Source organism: Nicotiana tabacum, chromosome 3 (assembly GCF_000715075.1).
Source record: "Nicotiana tabacum cultivar K326 chromosome 3, ASM71507v2, whole genome shotgun sequence".
NCBI classification, from domain to species: Eukaryota; Viridiplantae; Streptophyta; class Magnoliopsida; order Solanales; family Solanaceae; genus Nicotiana; species Nicotiana tabacum.
The window spans coordinates 17652739-17673115 of NC_134082.1; the positions used below are offsets into that span (position 1 = coordinate 17652739).

Sequence of the window (20377 nt, forward strand, 5' to 3'; positions counted from 1 at the left end):
CCAATGAATCTTAAGGAAGTCACATGTATCCTAAGAAGCTATTTAGTGAATCAAAGAGCCAAAATTAGAATCTAAAAGTCACAACAAGGAATCTTACCTTAATCATTCATTTTCATCATATATATATATTTTAAAGATCAAAAACTTCATATGCCAAGGTTTAAATCATATTGGTACCAAACAAGTCACCCATTGGCTTATGGGCACAAGATTACACCCAATAACCACTTTATTCACAACTAGCTACTAAACTAAAAATAAAATATATACACTTTCTAAAAATAAAGAAAAACTAAACAAGACTAATCCCGTAAGAAAGTCGTCACGCCATCCATCATAGGGAAAAGTCACCCGATTCAACACAAATAAATTCCTTGGAAAGAACTATGGTAGAAAGAAAAACCAAGGAGTTTAGTTAATACTACTATATAAAAAATAAAAATAAAAATAAAAACCAAAATAAACACAAATAAAAAACAAGAAGAAAAAAAAAAGCCAATACGAAAATGCTAATTCTACAAAGTATTACTAATAAACTAACAATGTTAACCAATCCACATAAGTTCACAAAAAATGTTCACGCTCCACATAGTGCTCTACAAACATACATCAAATATGACTCACCCCCAACCTAAAGTGTTGCACTGCCCTCAATGCAACTAATCAAAACAAGATAAAATGAAGGAGGTGCTCCCTGAAGCTACATCACTCGGAGTTGGAGGTGGTGGGAAATTTGAGCTCCAAATCCTCATCATCATCGTCCTCAGAATCATGTGAGCCATAGAATGAACTCAGCTTGTGCATCATCCTTGACGGAAACTTGCTTTTCTTCTTCTCATGCTCCTTGAACTTCATCTGTCACCTTTCAACTTTTCCTTGTCTCGGGCTCATGTCCTCTAATCTGCTTTTGATTGCCTTTTGCTCCAGCACTACATCATCCAAGGTCCCTGGCTTCTTACCAAACCCAGTAGAAGTGCCTTCACCAGATGGACTAGAGGGAAGACCCGCGACAAGCTATCGAATCTGAGCATCTACACCATAGATCTGATGGGAAATGTGGGGCATAGTGGGGGGTCCATAAGGAAATGGAATCATGGGGTCATGTGATCCTGTTGTAGCTGTGGAGGCACCACCAGATCCCTCGGTGGACTCATCAAACTGCCCAAATGAAGGAGATAGCACATCAATCCTTCTCTTCTTCTTCTTGCCAGTTGGCCCTTTTCGAAGCAATGGATAGATTGCTATGTCAGGGTCTTTCTCAACATTAGTCGGGTTCTGTAGCACCTCAGCATAATATCACAACTGAGTAGGTTCAATGGCAAGCCATCCATAATGCCAGCAATCATCAATGCCTTCTCAAGCGTCACTTCAGTCTTATTTCTAGCTGGCACAATCCTGGCATAGATAATGGACAGCCAAGTCTTGGCTTCACCTGTGAAATCATAAGAATCAACCCCTTTATGTATTCTTTCCCAAGTCGGTTGCACCCCATCATGAAGCTTTTCCACCAACCACTGTGTTCCTTTCTCTCTCTTCCTCTGGCTTTGTATATCTCATTGTCAACATCGGGAAGCCTGTAGTGTGCATTTATTACCTCGGGGCCAAAGTCAACCCACTTGCCCCTGATAAAAGTGAATACATCCCCCTGGAAATTAGTTTTCACGGCATTGGCATAAAACGCACGAACTATTGTGTAGTTCGCTTTGATTGGTTCAGGAGCAAAGCCCATCCATCCACTGTCAGTCAATCTTCGAAAAAAATCTGGCATCTTAGTCTCAACGTCGTCCAAACGGATGCCCCGTTCTTTGATAATGCTCTTTGACATGAGTTTGTCATAATTCCTTTCACATTCAGCAGCTATGAATCTGGTCTGATAAAAATATTCTTCTTCCACAGCTTGGGGAGCATGATCTTGTGCAATTTCAACGTTTTTCGAGGCCATTTGATGCTCAAAGTGCCTACAAAAAGAGACCACATGTAAAATGCTTGTATGGGTACATAATACATTGTATTATGATGCACTTAGGCCAAAGAAAAAGATCAGAAAGCATCAGGGAAAAATTCTGCAGAGCTACTATTTTTGGACTGCTGAAGCTGAAGCTATGCGATCGCGGAGATACACATGCGATCACAAAGTGAAAATTTTAGTTCTCAGAATTTAAAGCTCTACGATCGCGGAACAGTCAATGCGATCGCATAAGGCATTTTGTTCACAGTGCATAATTAGACCTATGCGATCTCGGAACAGTCTACGCAATCGCGAAGGTCTCCTGCCTCGCCTAGTTGAAGTTCTTTTGGGCATTTTCCCAAACACATGATGAGCATCAGGTTTTCATAGCAATTTCAGAGAGATTATACACAGATCTAACCCCAAATCTTTCAACAATTAAGAACTCACTCTCTCAACCAACTTTACCCAGCAAGCAAGCACACACTAAAACACAATATTCATAGCAAATACTCTAAAATTTCAGCCCTAGACATGAAGTAGAGAAGAAGAAGGAAAAATGGTTGTTCATTCACATTTGTAGCACCAAGAATGGAACTTTAAGAGAGATTAGAGTGATGAAGCACATACCTTTGAGATTAAACTTGATTATTGAGATGGAATTGAAGAGAGAAAACCCTTGAGATGATTTTGAGGGCCAGGGGAGTGAGAAAACTTGGTTATATTGTTTGGGCAAAAGTGTTGGCTATTTTCGATATCAAGTGTTTAAAGTTCATGTGACTTACCTGGACCTATGCGATCGCGAAAGCACAATTGCGATTGCATAGTGCAAAATGTCCTGAAAATTTGCGATGGCTTTGGCAACTATGTGATCACAGAGTGCACCTGCTACCTACTGAAATGCAATCTCAATGTTTGTGCGGCGATCGCATAGTGCAACAATGTGTTGCACTGCAATTTTGCACCAGCTACTGGTTTTTGGTTTCTCGATCACCTCGACCTGCTCAAATCAACTCCAAAAAATTTGAAACATGATAGATTGGTTAGAAACAATATAATAAGATATTCTAAAAAATAAAATTTCAAAACCGACCAAATATTTTGGAAATGGTGGGTTTCCTCCCACCAAGCGCCGCATTTAACGTCGTGGCACGATGCAAGTCAACTTTACCACTTTTCTCGCCACTTGGATGATATGAATTGGGTACCTAGCTTGGAATCAAGCTTGTGACCACGGGTGGTGGGGGTGGTAAGTAGATGATCAAGCCAAGACTTAATTTCTTCATTTTGCACTTCTTGGCTTTCATGTGAGGAATGTCATTTTTTCCTTCTTGTTCCCTCAAATTGTAAAATGTGTGGCCTTTGTCTTTCCTCCTTGCAATCTCTCATTGACTCGTGTAGCTCAATTCCCATTTCACCACACAATTCCAAAGTTGAAAAATGCTTGGAATGTGATATCCACCCTCCAAATTGCAGTTCTTCCCGGATTTTGACATCCTCTTTTTCCCCCGGACTAGAGTCATTCTCAACCAAATTTTCATTTACACCGGTTGACTCTATGTCCATATTTTTCTTGACATCACTAAAACTCATGGAATCGTTTAGCGGATGTTCAATTCTTGATTCCTCAAAGTAGATCTCACTTTCTTCCTCGAAATCGGACTCTTCTTGACTTCCTTCCACACTCTCAAGTTGGTGGGCATAGTGAGCCTCAACCAATATTTTCATTTGGACTTCCAAAGTGCGGATATGTTCATCAATGTGAGCCAAGCCTTGTTTCAATTCCTCGAGTGCAAAGTTGTGCTTCTCCTCATTTTCAAGAATGGTCTCCAACATGAGCATCATCTTCTCATTTTGAGCATTTGAGAGTTCTTCGTGGTTTTGATCAAGCATCAAGGAAGGATTTTCGGCTTCCACATCTAAGGAAAATTCTTGGCTATCATTAACCTTCAAGGCTTTTTGGACCTCTAAAGCTTCAAGCATTTCTCCCATTTGTGAGTGCAACCGTTCAAGTGCCAAGTCATTTTGGAGACTATTTTTCAAAAGCTCCTCCAATGCACTTTGTTCTTTGTTTCCTCATTCAATTAGGCATTCTAACATGAGATTGAACTCTCCATTTTGACCATGCTCAACTTCTTCTACTTCCATAACCCTATAATTTTCATCACAAAAAGTAGAATCATCATAGCGAGGGCTTGGGGAAGGGAAGGACAAATAAGCACAATACTCCCAATGACCATTTTGACAACCACACTTATCACAAATACTCCACGCATGGGTTTGAGATTGTGTGCACAATCCACCCCTAGAAAAATTTAAACAATTTTTCCACGAGTGTGGTCCTCCACAATAAGGACAAGGGTCATCAAAGTATGAACAACTACCATCCGACCAATTTTTATTATATGATTCCATTTTTCAAAAGTAAGAAAATAAACAAGAAACAAATACGATCGCATGCAATATATTTACCCAACTATGAGTCGAGGTCGAATTCCACAGAGAACAATATGTAGGCGATTAGGAATGTAAGAGAATTATCACTTGTTATGCAATGCCAAACACTTAGAATTGGTTTGAGAAAATATTTATACCTAAATGCGGAAATGTAAAACTAACCTAGAAAGAAAGTAAAATGATCAATGGCTACAAGGATGAATACATCGGGAATTACACTCAAGTAACGATCCAATGTATTTCATGATTTTACAAATATGAGCGAGTTTATGTTAATTAGCCACGGGTAATAATTCTAATTAGATTCTTCCAAAGACTAACAAGACTTCCTAATTGAATTATCCCTAAAACAATTAAGAGATTAAGCACACCCGGAATGGCTACAAGTAGTTCAATCCTATCCCTAGGTAGAATCTATAAAATGAGGGTTAATTCCTCAAGTTCTTGTTAATTAATCTTTCCCAACCCCAAATAATATTTTTCAAAATTAATTCAGAGTTAATGGGCGAGTCCTAGGATTAGCTAATCCCTTTGAAAACATTAAAGAACAAGAATAATTAAAGAAACAATAACCCACTTCATAAAGAGATAAAAATCATTCAATACATAAGCACAACAAGGTATTTAATCCACACTTTAAACATGAATATTTCCATATACAAGATTCAAGTGTTGAATAAAATACTACACACTTAGATATGTAATACAAAGTAAGGAAATGAAAAAATGAGTACAAAGGAGTAAGAAAATCTTAAAAACAAGCTTCAAATCTTCAAAACTCAAATGTGTGTGCAAACCCTAACTTCCAAAACTTGTTCTTCTCTAGTGTTTTGAACTGAAAATATGCCAAAAGATCCCCAAAATATTTGCTAGGGTGTGTATTAAATGTCTTGGGGGACGATGGTGTGAAATTCCAAAACTGCCCAGGATTTACTTTATGCGTTAGCAACAGTGCAACCGCGATCGCAGAGAATAAATTCTCCCAGGTATGCGATCGCATATGGTCCTCTGCGTTCGCACAAGTCTGTTGACTAGCTGCTGATTGGGCTTTCCTTTATGCGTTCGCATTGGTTCATACGCTTAAGCTTATGCGGTTGCATTATGTAACATGCGATCGCATAGGGTAAAAACTGGCAGCCTTCCATTTCTCACAATTTTGACTTGTTTTTCACACAATTTCTTCACCATCACTTCTAAATCACTTGACACCTGAAATATGCCAATAAACATCGATAAATGCCTTAGTTTCTCAATAAAATTATACAAAAGACTAAGTATTAAGAGGAAATAAGTTGGTAAAATACCAACTTATCACTTTAGATGCTCCAAGACTAGTCTTAATTCCGCTCAAGCTCACAGGCCCAGAAAATTACGCACTGTGGTGCAGGGCGATGAATTGTCACTCCGGGGAAAGAGCAAGCTTGGATTTGTGGATGGATCGTGTGTGAAAATGTATTTATAAAGGTAAATTAGCAAAGCAATGGAAAAAATGTAATGCAATTGTTCTATCATGTACTGTTTCAAATGAATTAACGCCTAGCATCGTAGATGCATCGAATGCAAAAAAAGGTATGGGCTGATTTTCGGAAAAGATTTGATAGGTCAAATTTAACAAGGATATATCATCGTTGGACTGCTATTGCGACTTTGAGACAAGGAACAGACTCGGTCACTAGCTATTATTTGAAAATGAAGGATCTATGGGATGAACAATATGTCATAGTACCTTTGGCTTCATGTGACTGTAAGGAGTCTAGGCCTTCAGTGGAGCTTCTAAAAAACATTCATTTATTGCAATTGCTTATGGGATTGAAGGAGAGTTATCATAACATTCGAAGTAATGTCTTGGCAAAACGATCTATGAGCACAGTGAATGAAGCCTATGCAATAGTTGCACAAGAATAAAGTCAAAGAACTCTAGGATTCACAGACACGTTGAAGGATCCTCTTGCAATGTTGGCTGGTAAAGGTCATGAGTTTAAACCTAAGAGGATAGGATTAATCTGTGATTATTATGGTTATAAAGGACATCTGAAGGAAAATTGCTACAAGATAGTGGCGTATCCACCAAATTTCAAAAGCAAGAAGAAAGGGAAAAACTCAGGAAGCAGGACTTATGTGAACAATGCAACAAGTGAAGAGAAACAGGTTCCTACGCTTCCCACACAAGGTAATTTCTTCACTGAGGAGCGATACAAACAGATGGTAAATTTGTTGCAGAAGACTACCACAAATGAGTGTTCCACTAATACTGCACGTATCATTACTTTAATGACAAATGGAGCTGCTAGTGATCAAGTTTGGATAGTGGATTCAGGTGCTACTCACCATGTGACACATTGTAAGAATGCTCTAAATAATCTTAGAAAAGCATATCATAGAGCAGATGGAGTACAGCTGCCTACTGGCAGTAGAGCAGAAATTACATATACAGGAGATGCAGTAGGTTTAGGTAATAAAACTATTAAAGAAGTATTGTATGTGCCAGAATTTAAATTCAACTTATTGTCAGTGTCAAATCTCACTAGACAATTATGTTGCTCAGTTGGATTTTATCCCGATTTCTGTATATATTCAGGGGCTTTACAATGGCAAGGTGATGGGGAATGGTAGAAAAAACAAAGGATTATACTTGATAAAAGAAAGTTTACCAACAGCAGCAATTAGTTTCTTGAAGGAACATGGAGAAACAACATTGTGGCATTTGAGGCTAGGTCATGCATCAACAAAAGCAATGCAGCATATTTCAGAAGTAAAGAACAAGATACAAGCTAGAGAGCAGAACAACTGTGAAGTGTGTCCCTTGGCAAGGCAGTGTCAACTACAGTTTCCACTTAGTTACACTAGATCAAGTAGTTATTTTCAACTCATACACATGGATGTTTGGGGACCTCATAAGGTACCTACATATGACAGAAAGCTTTATTTTGTTACAATAGTAGATGACTACAGCAGGTTTACTTGGGTGTGCTTAATACAGTCTAAATGTGAAGTAGTTGTTGTAATAAAGAACTTTCTTACAATGATAAATACTTAGTTTGAATCTATTGTGAATATTGTTAGATCAGATAATGGTACAGAGTTCTTCAACTCTCAATGCAATACTTTATTTGCTTCTCTAGGAATCATACGCCAAAGTAGTTTCCCATACATCCCACAACAAAATGGGGTAGTTGAACAAAAGCATAGGCATATACTGGAGGTTGCAAGATCCTTGAAATTTCAAAGCTCAATTCCTAGGAGATTTTGGGGTAATTGTGTAAGAACTGCAGTATATTTGATAAACAAACTGCCAACTAGTTTTTTGCAAGGAAAATCACCTTACGAGTTATTTTTTGAAAATCCAGCAAAAATAGATCACTTAAGGGTGTTTGGTTGCTTATGTTATGCGAGTAACCTACCTAAAGGTGATAAGTTCACAGTTAGAGCTAAAAAGGTTGTCCTTATTGGTTATTCAGAAACACAAAAAGGTTATAGGTTGTATGATATGGAGAATAGAAGTGTTTTTGTTAGCAGAGATGTGGTATGTAAAGAGCAGGTCTTTCCTTTTGAGAAAACTACTGATTCTGACTATACAGAGGATTTATTTCCTTCTCAGCCTTCAGTTGTGGAAGTAGATAGACACCAACCACATGCACATGTGATTCCAACCACAACCCAAAACATGCAAATGCCAGTTGCTAAAAACATTACTACAGAAGTGGAGAATGCTAATATGGACTCAGTCACAGATCATGCAGAGTCTGGTGAAGACCATGGGACTGCAGCTAATATGAACTCAGTCACAGATCATGCAGAGTCTGGGGAAGACCATGAGGCTGCAACTGATGCCCCAATAAGTGAGAATCTAATCCCTACCATCCTTGAACTAGAAGTTGAGACAACCATAGAAGAAGCATGAACAGAAGAAGTACACTCACAACCAGCATCTATAGAAGGAGAGACTGGGAAGTCTAGTCGACAAGGAAGTCCTCATGTTTGGCTTAAGGATTTCATCGCTAATGCCAAGACACACACTAATACTGTGTACTCTATCTCTAGTGCTCTCTCTTATGATCATTTATCCCCTGCATACCAATCATTTCTCAATGTTTTTTCAGTTTTAATTGAACCACAGTCCTTTAAGGAAGCTGCAAATGATCCAAGATGGATACAAGCCATATACTAGGAAATTAAAGCACTTGAAGAGAACCATACTTGGGAAGTGGTAGATTCAACAGAAGGGAAGAAACCAATTGGTTCTAAATTGGTATTCAAGATCAAATATAACTCATTTTGGTGAGATTGACATATTTAAGGCACGACTAGTAGCAAAGGGAAACACCCAACAAAAAGGGTTGGACTATCGTAAGACATTCTTACCAGTTGCCAAAATGGTAGTTGTGAGAACTGTTCTGAGTATAGCAGCCTCCAAGGGATGGATCTTTTATCAACTGGATGTCAATAATGCATTCTTACAAGGGGATCTTTATGAAGAAGTTTACATGGTTTTGCCACAGGGTTTCCAACGATATGGGGAGAACAAAGTTTGGAGATTATTGAAATCACTCTATGGCCTAAAACATGCTTCAAGATAGTGGAACATTAAGCTCACAGATGACTTAGTGGGAGCGGGGTATCAGCAGAGTGTATATGATTATTCTCTATTCACCAAACAGACAGCACATGACCTTATAATTATATTGGTGTATGTTGATGATCTCTTGATCATTGGAGTAATGTTTCCTTAGTGGAAGAGGCCAAAAGCACATTGCAAAACAGCTTTGAGGTCAAAGATTTGGGTGAACTCAGATATTTTTTAGGTATTGAAGTAATGAGATCAGATAAGGGAATGTTATTAAACTAGAGAAATATGCACTAGAATTAATATCCTCCACAGCACTGGCTACTGCCAAACCTGCATTCGCTCCTATTGAACTCAATCAAAAACTGAACACTACAGAGTATGACAAATATGTTGGGCACAATGATGATGAAGAGCTACAAGATGGGGGCTATCAAAGGCTGGTAGTCCAGTTACTCTACTTGGCGATTACACGACCTGATATTTGCTTTGCCGTGCAAGTTCTGAGTCAATTCATGTAGCATCCCAAACAATCACACTTACCTACAGCACTTCGAGTGGTCAGATACATTAAAGGATCACCTGCCCTTGGTATCTTTCTCAAGAGGGGTCCTATTACTTATCTTTCTGTCTTCTGTGATTCAGATTGGGCAGCATGCCCAAACACATGAAGGTCGATCACTGCTTATGTTGTCAAGCTATGGGATTCCTTGTTGTCCTGGAAGTCAAAGAAGCAACAGACAGTGAGTCGAAGCTCAGCTAAAATTGAATATAGAAGCCTCGTAGCAGTAGCAACTGAGGTTACTTGGCTAGTTGGATTGTTGCAAGAGTTGAACATTGAGATACATCAGCCTGTTGATCTATATTGTGATAGCAAAGCTATATTTCAAATAGCAGCAAATCCTATTTTTCATGAAAAGACAAAGCACATTGAGATAGATTATCACTTTGTTCGAGAGAAGATTAAGAATGGCTTGCTTGCTCCTCATCACATTTCGACCAAACTTCAGTTGGTTGATCTTATGACAAAAGATCTTGGTGTTGCTCAGCACTCCTTCCTTCTTTCCAAGCTCGAGTGTTCAATGCTTTCCACCCTCCAGCTTGATTGGGAGTCTTGGGACATAAGGGTTAAAGTGTACATAGTAAAAGTATATAGGGTGTACAAGTTAGTTTAAGAGTGGTTAGTTTGTTAAAGTAGTTAATTGACAACTGTACAAGAGCTATTATTTAGTTAGTGGAGAAGTTGTTATATAGCATTGTATGTGGTAAAGGTGTCACGACCCGGATTTCCCACCCTCGGGAGTCGTGATGGCGCCTACTAGTAAAAGCTAGGCAAGCCAATCATTCCAAGTATTTTACTTTTTCCATTTTTAATCCTTTAACAGTTGTGAATTAACATTATATAAATAACAGAAATAATAAAGTGAAAGAATAAAACGTGACAATTTAACAATACCGATACAAATCCACAAACAAAAGCTACCCAAAAATGGTGTCACAATCTCACATACTGTCTAGGAATACAACAAATAGGATCCGAAAAAAATAGATACATGTATGTCTCAGAAATAGTAAAGAACAGAAGAAAAACTAGATAGGAAGGGGACGCCAAGGCCTGCGGACGCCTGCAGGACTACCTCGGGTCGCTTGATGAACTGAAGGCAGCAACTTCCCTGTGGTCCAAAAGTTGCAGCACCGGGATCTGCACACAGTGCAAAGTGTAGTTAAATCATATACAGCGAAAAAATAAAGGCAGAAATTTACAGCTAAAGATAGGAGGGGGGAAACATGTTGCTGGGGAATATCAAGTAACAACAGAAAATCGATTGAGGAATGTAAATAAAGCCAATAGATAAATGTAAGAAACACCATAATTCAATTATCAGCAAGAATCAGGAAATCCAAGACAAGTGCACGACATCACCCTTCGTGCTTTTACTCTCGTCCTCACCATAAGAATCAATATAATCGGCACGGCATCACCCTTTGTGCTTTTACCTCACATAATCATGGCACGGAATGATCCTTCGTGCATTATCGCTCATATTATGGCACGGCATTGTACATCGTGCGGCACTGCATCACCTTCCGTGCTTTTACCTCACAATATCGGCACGACATCACCCTTCATGCTTTACACTCTTCCTCACCCAAGCAACAACCACAAAGCAATTTGGGAAAGGGAATCAATAATATCACAATAAAACCCTGGCAAGGGAACAATAGCATAACAACAATATCCCGGCAAGGGAAATAATATCATGAGTAACAACATCCCGGCAGGAGAGATAACATCAAAAGCAATAACAACCCAGCAAGGGAGATAATATCAAAAGCAATAAGATCCCGGCAAGGGAGACAATATCATAAACCTCTTCTCTTTTCCTCAATTACTTCACAACTCAATTCTCAACTTGAGCCAACGCTCTACAATGTTCAATTACCAATAATATTTTCACAAGCCTTGTTCAACAATAGAAATCATCATATAAAGCATGAACAATACGAAACGGAGTCACATTAATCATAGTTTAAGACTCACGGGAATGCTTGACACCAACGTATAGATACTCGTTACCATACCTATACGTCGTACTCAACAATTAACACATAACAAATAAGACACAACTCGTAATCCCTCATGCTAAGGTTAGACCAAACACTTACCCTAATGTGACGAACAAAATTCAAGCCTTAATTATCGCTTTACCTTTTGTTTCCACCACCAATCGCTTGTATCTAGCCACATTTTACTTAACGATATCAATAAATGCTAAATGAATCAATTCCAATGCATGAAAATAGGTTTTCTAAAGATTTTCCCAAAAAGTCAAAAATTGACCCCGGACCCACATGGTCAAAACCCGAGGTATAAACCAAAACCTAAGTACTCATTCACCCACTAACCCAAATATATAATTTGTTTTGAAATCGGACCTCAAATCGAGGTCCAAATCCCCAAAATTTGAAAATCCTAAGCTCTACCCAAAACACCCAATTTCCCCTATGAAAACCCTTGATTTCGAATTGAAATCATGTGAAAAGATATTATAGATTAAAGAAAATGAGTTAGAAACAACTTACAATTGATTTGGAGAAGAACTGTTCTTTCGAAAATCGCCCAAGAGAGTTTAGGTTTTGAGAAAGTTGTAAAAATGGTTGAAATCCCGTCTGAAATTCATTTTAACAGGTCTCTAATGTCGCAATTGTGACCAGCGAACCCTTAAGGACCCTGCTACCTTCGCATTTGCGAGGTATATGTCGCATTTGCGACTCCTGCTTATTTCACATTTGCGAAGGAATCGCCGCATTTGCGACTTCTGGGCATGTGCTGAAGACTTCGCATTTGCGAAGTATACCTCGCATTTGGGAGACAAGGCTGGCTCTGGGTTCTTCGCATTTGTCACAAAAGTATCGCATTACGACCCTGCTTGCATCGCAATTGCGATGCCTGATCTCGCATTTGCGAGATCAGAGGCCTGCTACACATCTGCAACACACTAGCAATTCTCCTAAGTCTAAATTTACACTCCAAAACTCATCCGAGTCCTCGGGCTCCAAACCAAACATACACGCAAGCCTAAAGACATCATATGGACTTTCTCGTGCGATCAAATCATTATAATAACATCAATAACTATGAATTAAACCTCAAATTCATGAAATCACTCAAGAACATCAAAATTACTATTTTCTCAACTATAGGTCCGTTTTATACCAAACCAATTCCGATCTTTACCAAATTTTTTAAATTCAACTTAATTATTATTTCAAACTTGTACCGGGCTCCAGAACCAAGATACGGGCCCGATACCATCAAGAAAATGCATTAATTCACTTCTAAAAACTCTTATATTTTCCAAAAAATATTTTTTTTAAAAAAATTCATTTCTCGGGCTTGAGACCTCGGAATTCGATTCCGGGCATACGCCCAAGTCCCAAATTTTACTGTGGACCTTACGAGATCGTCGGATCATGGGTCCGGGTCTGTTTACCAAGAATGTTGACCAAAGTCAACTTTATTCAATTTCAAAGGTTAACTTCCTTATCTTACTTAGTTTTCACATAAAAGCTTTCCGGAAACGCGCTCGGACTGCGTACGCAAATCGAGGTGAGATAAAAAGAGGTTTTTAAGGCCTCGAAATACAGAATTTACTTTCAAAATGAGTGGGTCATCACAAGAGGCTTCACAGATTTTGGAGAATACAATTTTGATTTTTCTTCTTCTCCATTCTTAATCTTCCTCCTCACAATAACAACAGCTTAATTTGACTTTTTAGTTTGGTGCAATTTTCCAATTCTGCCTGAACACCCCCAAAATAGAATCATGAGCCGGCTAGACTTGTATGGTTCATGCACTACATAAAAGTTCTTGAATAATAGCATCACAACATTTTTTGTTATTGGGAAAAAAAATATGACCTCATCTACTTATGTCATTAATGACGATGCCTCCCTTTCGGGTAAATGCAAGAATAATTTCCTTTGGTTCAATTGCTAATGGACCCTCTAAGGTTGCATGTACTCCACTAGGCATTACATTAAAACTCAATGTAAAAGCTCACCATTCTTGGATAATAACACAATCTCAAGAGAATCTAAGATTTAAAATGTATGAGTTCTATACGATCACAAATAAATATATAATATAATTTATAAATTTATTAATTTTGGGTAAAAACTATTGCATTTCCATAAACTAATTATTGTACTCTAGATTTCATAAAAATTCGGCGCGTCTAAGTTCAAACTTACTTTGTATAATACTATACTGGTATTCAGATAGGTGTCCTGTTTATTGCATTAGAAAAATCAACTTTTAATAATTTATTGTGGCGGGTTTAAGTGGGCGTTAGGACATAAGAATTGTAAAATTTTGGAAAAAGGTTAAAAAAAAGTACAAGTGAAAATAATATTTGAAAACTAGATTTGTATTTGGACATGAATATATGTCTTTGAAGTTTTGTGAGTTATCTAAGTGAAAATTTTGAAAAACAGCTTTTTGGAATTGTCACACCTCCTTTTTACACACCCGAAGGTAGTACAAGGGAGTTTTTCCAATTAAAGTGACATTATTCAAAATGGGATTAATTTATTCAATTTTGTTCAGAGTCGCCACTTGGGATAGTTTATTTGGTGTCCCAAGTCACCGATTTATTTTAAATCCCAAATCGAGGAAAATTTCGACTTTCCTTTTTGAAGTCTGCGAACCAGAAATTCTGAATAAGGAACTCTGTTAACCCGGGGGAAGGTGTTAGGCATCCCCGGATTCCGTGATTCTAGCACGGTCGCTTAAACTATTATAACTGGCATATTATCTGATTTTAATACATGTTTTAAACTATTGTGCATTTTTACCTTATAACCGCTTTTATTTAATTATTGTTACATATTGCGAATCATGTCACGAGAACCGTACTCACGATCTACAACATGTTTAAATTTTTTTTTTAAGATTAAATTGTGGCCGGGTCACATAACTGTACCCCCGGATTTTAGTAACTAGGTGTCACAAACTACGTTACGGGAACCGTACCCGTAGCTATGACAATTATTCAATTAACGCACCTAAAGTAAACTACGAAAGTTCAAGCCAATTTCTATTTTTTTAGCTTGCGTTTTCTATCTCTTTTATACATACACGAACATATACATACTTCAAAAGTTTTTGTAAAGAAGGAAGATATATATTTAAATTTGCTCGACTTATGTAACTTAATGTACAAGTCATGAAAATACATAGACTAGTAAAAAAGGATTGGATAAATCAGGAGGCAAAAAGTCCATGAACAAGAAAATGTGAGGCAGAGAGGATAGGGGGGCAAATTTTGACGTTAAACTAATCAAATAAATAAAGTAGATTGTGGTTGTAAAAGCTGGAGTGAACAAACAACTCATTAACAAACTATTGAGGAATCATTATGCCTACGAGTTGAAACATGTGATACTATATATCTTTATATTTTTGCTACTAAAAAAAACTATATACCTCATGATGCCGCTTATCTTATTTCTGAAAGTGGAGTATAGAATATAATTTACGGCTTGTTTGCTATTAAAAGATAACCATTGCTGACCATCAGATCCTCGATTTAAGAGCAAATTTGCTTGGATTTTACTCTCTTCCTCGATGACAAGAAGTGAAAATTAAAGAAAATGAGTAAAGACTCCCAAAGCAAATAACAGATTCCAAAATCTTTACAGCATTTACTTCGTCAACATTTAATCTAAAGTTTAACATTTTCAATTCATTACACTACTTTATTAAAATGGAAACCAAACATTCATCCATGACACACTAGAATAGCAGAAATCGTATTTTTGAGCAAATCCAAAAATCTAAAAGGAATTCAATAACTTTATATAGCCATTCAGCAAAACATAATACAAAGGATTTGGGACTGACCTAACAGAGTTAAGCGGACACCAAGAGATAAGCCAAAGAAAAGCAGAATCCAAATCACATGAGGAGCTCAAGAAGCAATTTCAACAGTAGCAACAGAGCAGCAAACCTTTACCCGAATCCAGATGAAAATTTTGAATTTTGAAGCCTTGCTTTCATCTCTTTTGAGTGTGAAGAACTTTCAAAGTGAGTCTCTCAAATGTTGGGTGTGAATTCAGGTGTGCATTTCCAGAGAAGCTTCCATGGTAAAATGAGTGTGTACGGCCATTTTTCTTGGGAAGAAAGGGTGAGATCTGTTGTATTTGTCTGTTGCTTGGAGAAAAAATCCAAGAAGAAGAAGAGAGCTCCCTTGTAAAATGCGCCCTTTTCTATATATAATTTTTTTTAAAGTGAGGTCTTGATGTGTATGTTATAGGTAGAGAGAATGATGAAGAGTGGGTGAGTGGAGAAAGTGGGGAGAGTGGGGAACATGAGTGGGGAAAATGGGGAGAGTGGGGAACATGAGTGGGGAAAATGGGGAAAGTGGGTAGTGAGTGGAGAAAGTGGGGAAAGTGGGTAGTGAGTAGAGAAAAGTAGGAATAAATTCAAACATGGTCAAAAATAAGCTGCTCACAGCTGCCCCTCTTTGCTCGAAACATGAAAAGTTTTCGGACAAAGATAAAGTGAGCAACTACAAGCAATTTTTGCCCGTTTGAAACTCCATTTTGAATCATTTTGAAAAAGTTTGACCGAACCTTGCTTCGGAGGTTGCCTACATATCCTTGGCTATAAAGGAATCAGGTCGGTGTAGTTCTGAAAGTTTTGGTAGCTGAGATTACCGGAAAACTGTAGTTTCACTGTTGTTGCTGTTGTTTCTGCTTGTTGAGCTCCTTATTACACAAAAAAAATGGAAAACTAAAAAGCTAAACTAGCTAAGCCTATCAACTATAAGTTACAAGATTCACATCTATAAGTCTTTTGAAGTTTGATCTTGAGTCTTAGCTGGTTCTTGTTGTTGGACTCCGATCTGAATCTTGATGCTCGTTAGTTGCAATCGCTGGTTCATTCTTCAGCTTTTGGATCAAGGCAGGACATGCGAAGCTTGTGACTTCAATCCTATCTTGAGCAGTCCGCATCTTTTCTCCGCTTCTGCACTTTAGAGCTCACTTCTTTTTTCTTGTTTTTCTTTTCTTTTATTTGAAAAGAGACTTCTTCTTTTGGTCGCCTCGAAACTTGTCCCTCAAGGTAAAAACCTGCTTAGGCACCAAAACAAACAAATGAACGAAATTTTTCTGCCCCAGTTTTCACTAGGAAAATTTTGTGAGTTATTGCAACAAAATCTAAATTATTTCTTTATTGAAAGCAATAAAATCGGGATTGTGTATCCCAGAGAAAAAGAGATTAGGGAATAGAGACCCTATATCTAAAATGAAATCAAATAGGGATCGGAGGCCCCAAGTTGGAAAGATTACCAGGTTATGCTGGAAAAATAATCGGGTTATGCCGGAAAAGAAAAAGGTCATTGGGTTGTGCCGGGGAAGACCACGGGTTATGCCGGAAAAGTCATCGGGTTATGCCGGGAAAGTCATTGGATTATGCTGGAAATAAAAAAAGGTCCTCGGGTTATGCCGGGGAGGTCCACGATTTATGCCGGGAAATTCATCGGGTTATGCCGGAAAAAGGAAAGGTCCTCGGGTTATGCCGAAAAATTCATCGGGTTATGCCGGAAAAGAAAAATGTCCTCGGGTTATGTCGGGGAGGTCCACGAGTTATGCCGGGAGAAAAGAAAAAAAAAAGGTCTCTGGGTTATGCCAGGGAGGTCCACGGGTTATGCCGGGAGAAAAAGAAAAAGGTCCCTGGGTTATGCCAGGGAAGTCCACGGGTTATGCCGGGAGGAAAAGAAAAAGGTTCTTGGATTATTCCAGGGAGATCCACGGGTTATGCCGGGAGAGTCATTGGGTTATGCCGGAAAAGAAAAAGGTCTTCGGGTTATCCGGGGCGGTCCACGAGTTATGTCGCGAAAGAAAAAAAAGTCCTCGGGTTATGCCGGGGAGGTCCACGGGTTATAAAGGAAAAGTTCATCGGGTTATGCAGGAAAAGAAAAAAAGTCCTCGGGTTATGCCGGGGAGATCCACGGGTTATACCGGGAAAGTCATCGAGTTATGCCGGAGAAAGGAAAAGGTCATCGGGTTATGCCGGGAATCAACTAGAGAGTGGAACTCAATACTAAAAGAGACTACCAGGTTATGCTGGCAGTGACTAGGGAATGAGACCCTAGATGGGAAAAGATTACCAGGTTATGCTGGCATCGACTAGGGAATGGGATCCTATGTTGGAAAGGACGTAGCTAGAGATTGGAGACCCTATGCTACCATGATTTTGAATTTCTCTTCTTCTTCTTTTTATTTTTGTTTTTATCAATCTTCATTTTATTTTATTTTTATTTTTGAGTTTAAGAAAATGAGTAAAAAATGCAGGAAAGAATTGGGAGGAGACTTCCCTTTTGGGTTGATTATTGCAGCATAGCTATTTCTAACCCTTGCGTATTTCCTTTTGGTTGCACCTGCTTTTTGCATGGTTGCTTTGGATTTCACCTGTTTCAATTTTTCAAACAAAGAACAACTGTTAGTTTGAAACGGTGGTCGGTTTTGTGGCCTTCATTGTTTTTGATCACTTAATCTCGGCCTAGCTCTTTTGGTGAGAACCTCTGTTGTTTGCTGAAGATTGATCTCTCTCCTAAAACCGAGGAACTCAACTTTTCAAACTTTCCAAACGGCGGTTCAACCGTGCGGGGCTTTGGCCCTTTCACTTTAATCCACCTCTAAGGCTTTGACTTCGAATTTCTTTTCATTTTCAATAACTCTGGTTTTAGAGCATCGGCTATTATGGCCAGTCGGGATCGACTTGATGCACTCGCTGAGGCTGGGGTACATTTCTTTGGACTTGGTTTTTATCAAGCAGAACTCTGTAAAACCAATCTTGCCACATTTTCTTTGTATTAGTTACGGAACAGAATTAGACCGAAATAGGTTCAAGGAAAAGTAAACAAAGGACAAGAAAATGAATTTAAAAGAGAAGCATCCCTTTCGGGGAGTAAGGACGGACTTATCTGAGGTGCATGCAGACTTCAAATAGGCATGACATACTTCTTGGACTAGACAACTGATCCGCACAAATATACTATCTTCTCATAAACCCATTGCGGCCCGTGTTTCAAAATCGAAAAACCTTGTCATGACTCTTTCAATACCAATGGTGGTGAAGGGTTTCTTCTTTCAATCGATAACGCCCTTTGTGGGTTTTCACCAATCGATCTCTCTCATTTCTCTTCTTACTGTCGCCTTATAGTGCTCGTTACGAGTTTTCACTAACAAGACTCTCTCATTTTCGATTTCACTGCTCGTTATTGCCTTATGGTGCCCGTAGGTTTTTACCAATAAGACTCTCTCATTTTATTTCTCTCATTTTGATTGCATCAGATCCAAGCAACTGCGTTCTTTGATTTTGAAAAACCTTTTGCCGATTGATCGAAAGGACTTGAAACAGGTTTGGGTAAAAAAACTTGGATCGAATTACAACTTTGGAACCGTTCGGGAGGGATCATCGCCGAATTATCATAACGTCCGCCCCAGTTTCACTTTTGGGGAAATTTGGATTTTTGTTTTGGTGTGACTGAACCTCAGGGAGAGGCTGCCTATGTATCCTTTTGGAATCAAGTCGAACGTAGTTCAAGAAACTTTGTTTTTGATTTTTCTTTTGTTTTTCTGTTTTGTTTTGTTTTCTTTTTTTTTTTTAATGACACTTTCAGGTTCCAAAGAGGGTAATGTAAGAAAGGTAAACGGCTCAAAGGGTTAGCAAAGGATTGGAGTGTTTGGGTAGCGAGAATGAAAGCCTTCGTCATCCCAATCGGATAATGTTATTGCTGCAGAAGAATTAGACATAGTACCTTTTGACCGCATCTGCATTTACAGCTGTTTCAGAGTCATTTCCTTCAATGTCTCTCAGATACAATGCCCCTTTTGGCAACAATTTTCTGATGATGTATGGGCCTTTCCAGTTAGGAGCAAATTTTCCTTTGGCTTCTTGATGATGGGGGAGAATACGCCTTAAGACGAGTTGCCCCACTTCAAAGTTTCTAGGACGCACTTCTAACTTTGGAGCAAAGTTTCTAGGCCAGACGGAACTCCGAATGCACATTTCGCCGGATTTAGCTTCAAATCATATTTACATAGCCGATCAAAGAATTTTCTTAGGTCCCGAACATGGTCGTCTTGGGTTCTGGATTTGATGATCACATCGTCCACATACACCTCTATCTCTTGATGCATCATGTTATGAAATATGGCAGTCATGGCCCTCATGTAAGTTGCCCCGTCATTTTTCAAACCAAAAGGCATGACCCTGTAACAGTAGGTGCCCCATGGTGTGGTGAAAGCTGTCTTTTCTGCATCTTCGTCATCCATCAACACCTGGTGATATCTTGCATAACAATCCACAAAAGACTGTATTTCATGTTTGGCGTAGTTATCAACAAGGATGTGGATGTTTGGCAGAGGGAAATTGTCCTTGGGGCTTGCTTTGTTCAGTCATCGCTAGTCAACGCACACCCGAATTTTCCCATCTTTCTTTGGCATGGAAACTATGTTAGCCAGTCATGTGGTGTATCGGATCACTTCCGCCTTTAACTGTTTGTGACCTCTTCTTTAATCTTGTCACTGAAATCAAATTTGAACTTCCTCTGTTTTTGCTGGACAGGGGAATAATCGGGGTAGGTTGGCAACTTATGGACCACTAAATCGACACTTAATCCTGGCATGTCATCGTATGACCAAGCAAACACATCTTTGAATTCAAACAAAAGTTGGATCAATGCGTCCCTGGTTCTTTCATCTGTGTGAATGCTTATCTTGGTTTCTTTGACTTCTTCAGAGCTACCCAGATTAACCGGCTCGGTTTCATTTAAGTTCGGCTTAGGTTTATTCTCAAATTGTTCCAATTCTCGATTTATTTCCTTAAAAGCCTCTTC

At 38.6% G+C, this 20377-nt stretch overlaps 2 protein-coding genes across 2 annotated transcripts; both read left to right on the plus strand.

The window, feature by feature from the left end:
- The first annotated feature begins 5953 nt into the window (after window positions 1–5953).
- On the plus strand, window positions 5954–6310 carry LOC142175777 (uncharacterized). Its single transcript, XM_075242773.1, has one exon. The coding sequence runs from the start codon at window positions 5954–5956 to the stop codon at window positions 6308–6310; it is 357 nt and encodes a 118-aa protein (XP_075098874.1).
- Window positions 6311–8778: 2468 nt separating this feature from the next.
- Window positions 8779–10144, plus strand: LOC142175782 (uncharacterized). The gene is made up of 4 exons (XM_075242779.1): window positions 8779–8905; window positions 9136–9186; window positions 9285–9412; window positions 9695–10144. Exons 1-4 carry the CDS (start codon window positions 8779–8781, stop codon window positions 10142–10144), a joined length of 756 nt encoding a protein of 251 aa, XP_075098880.1.
- Window positions 10145–20377: the final 10233 nt, after the last annotated feature.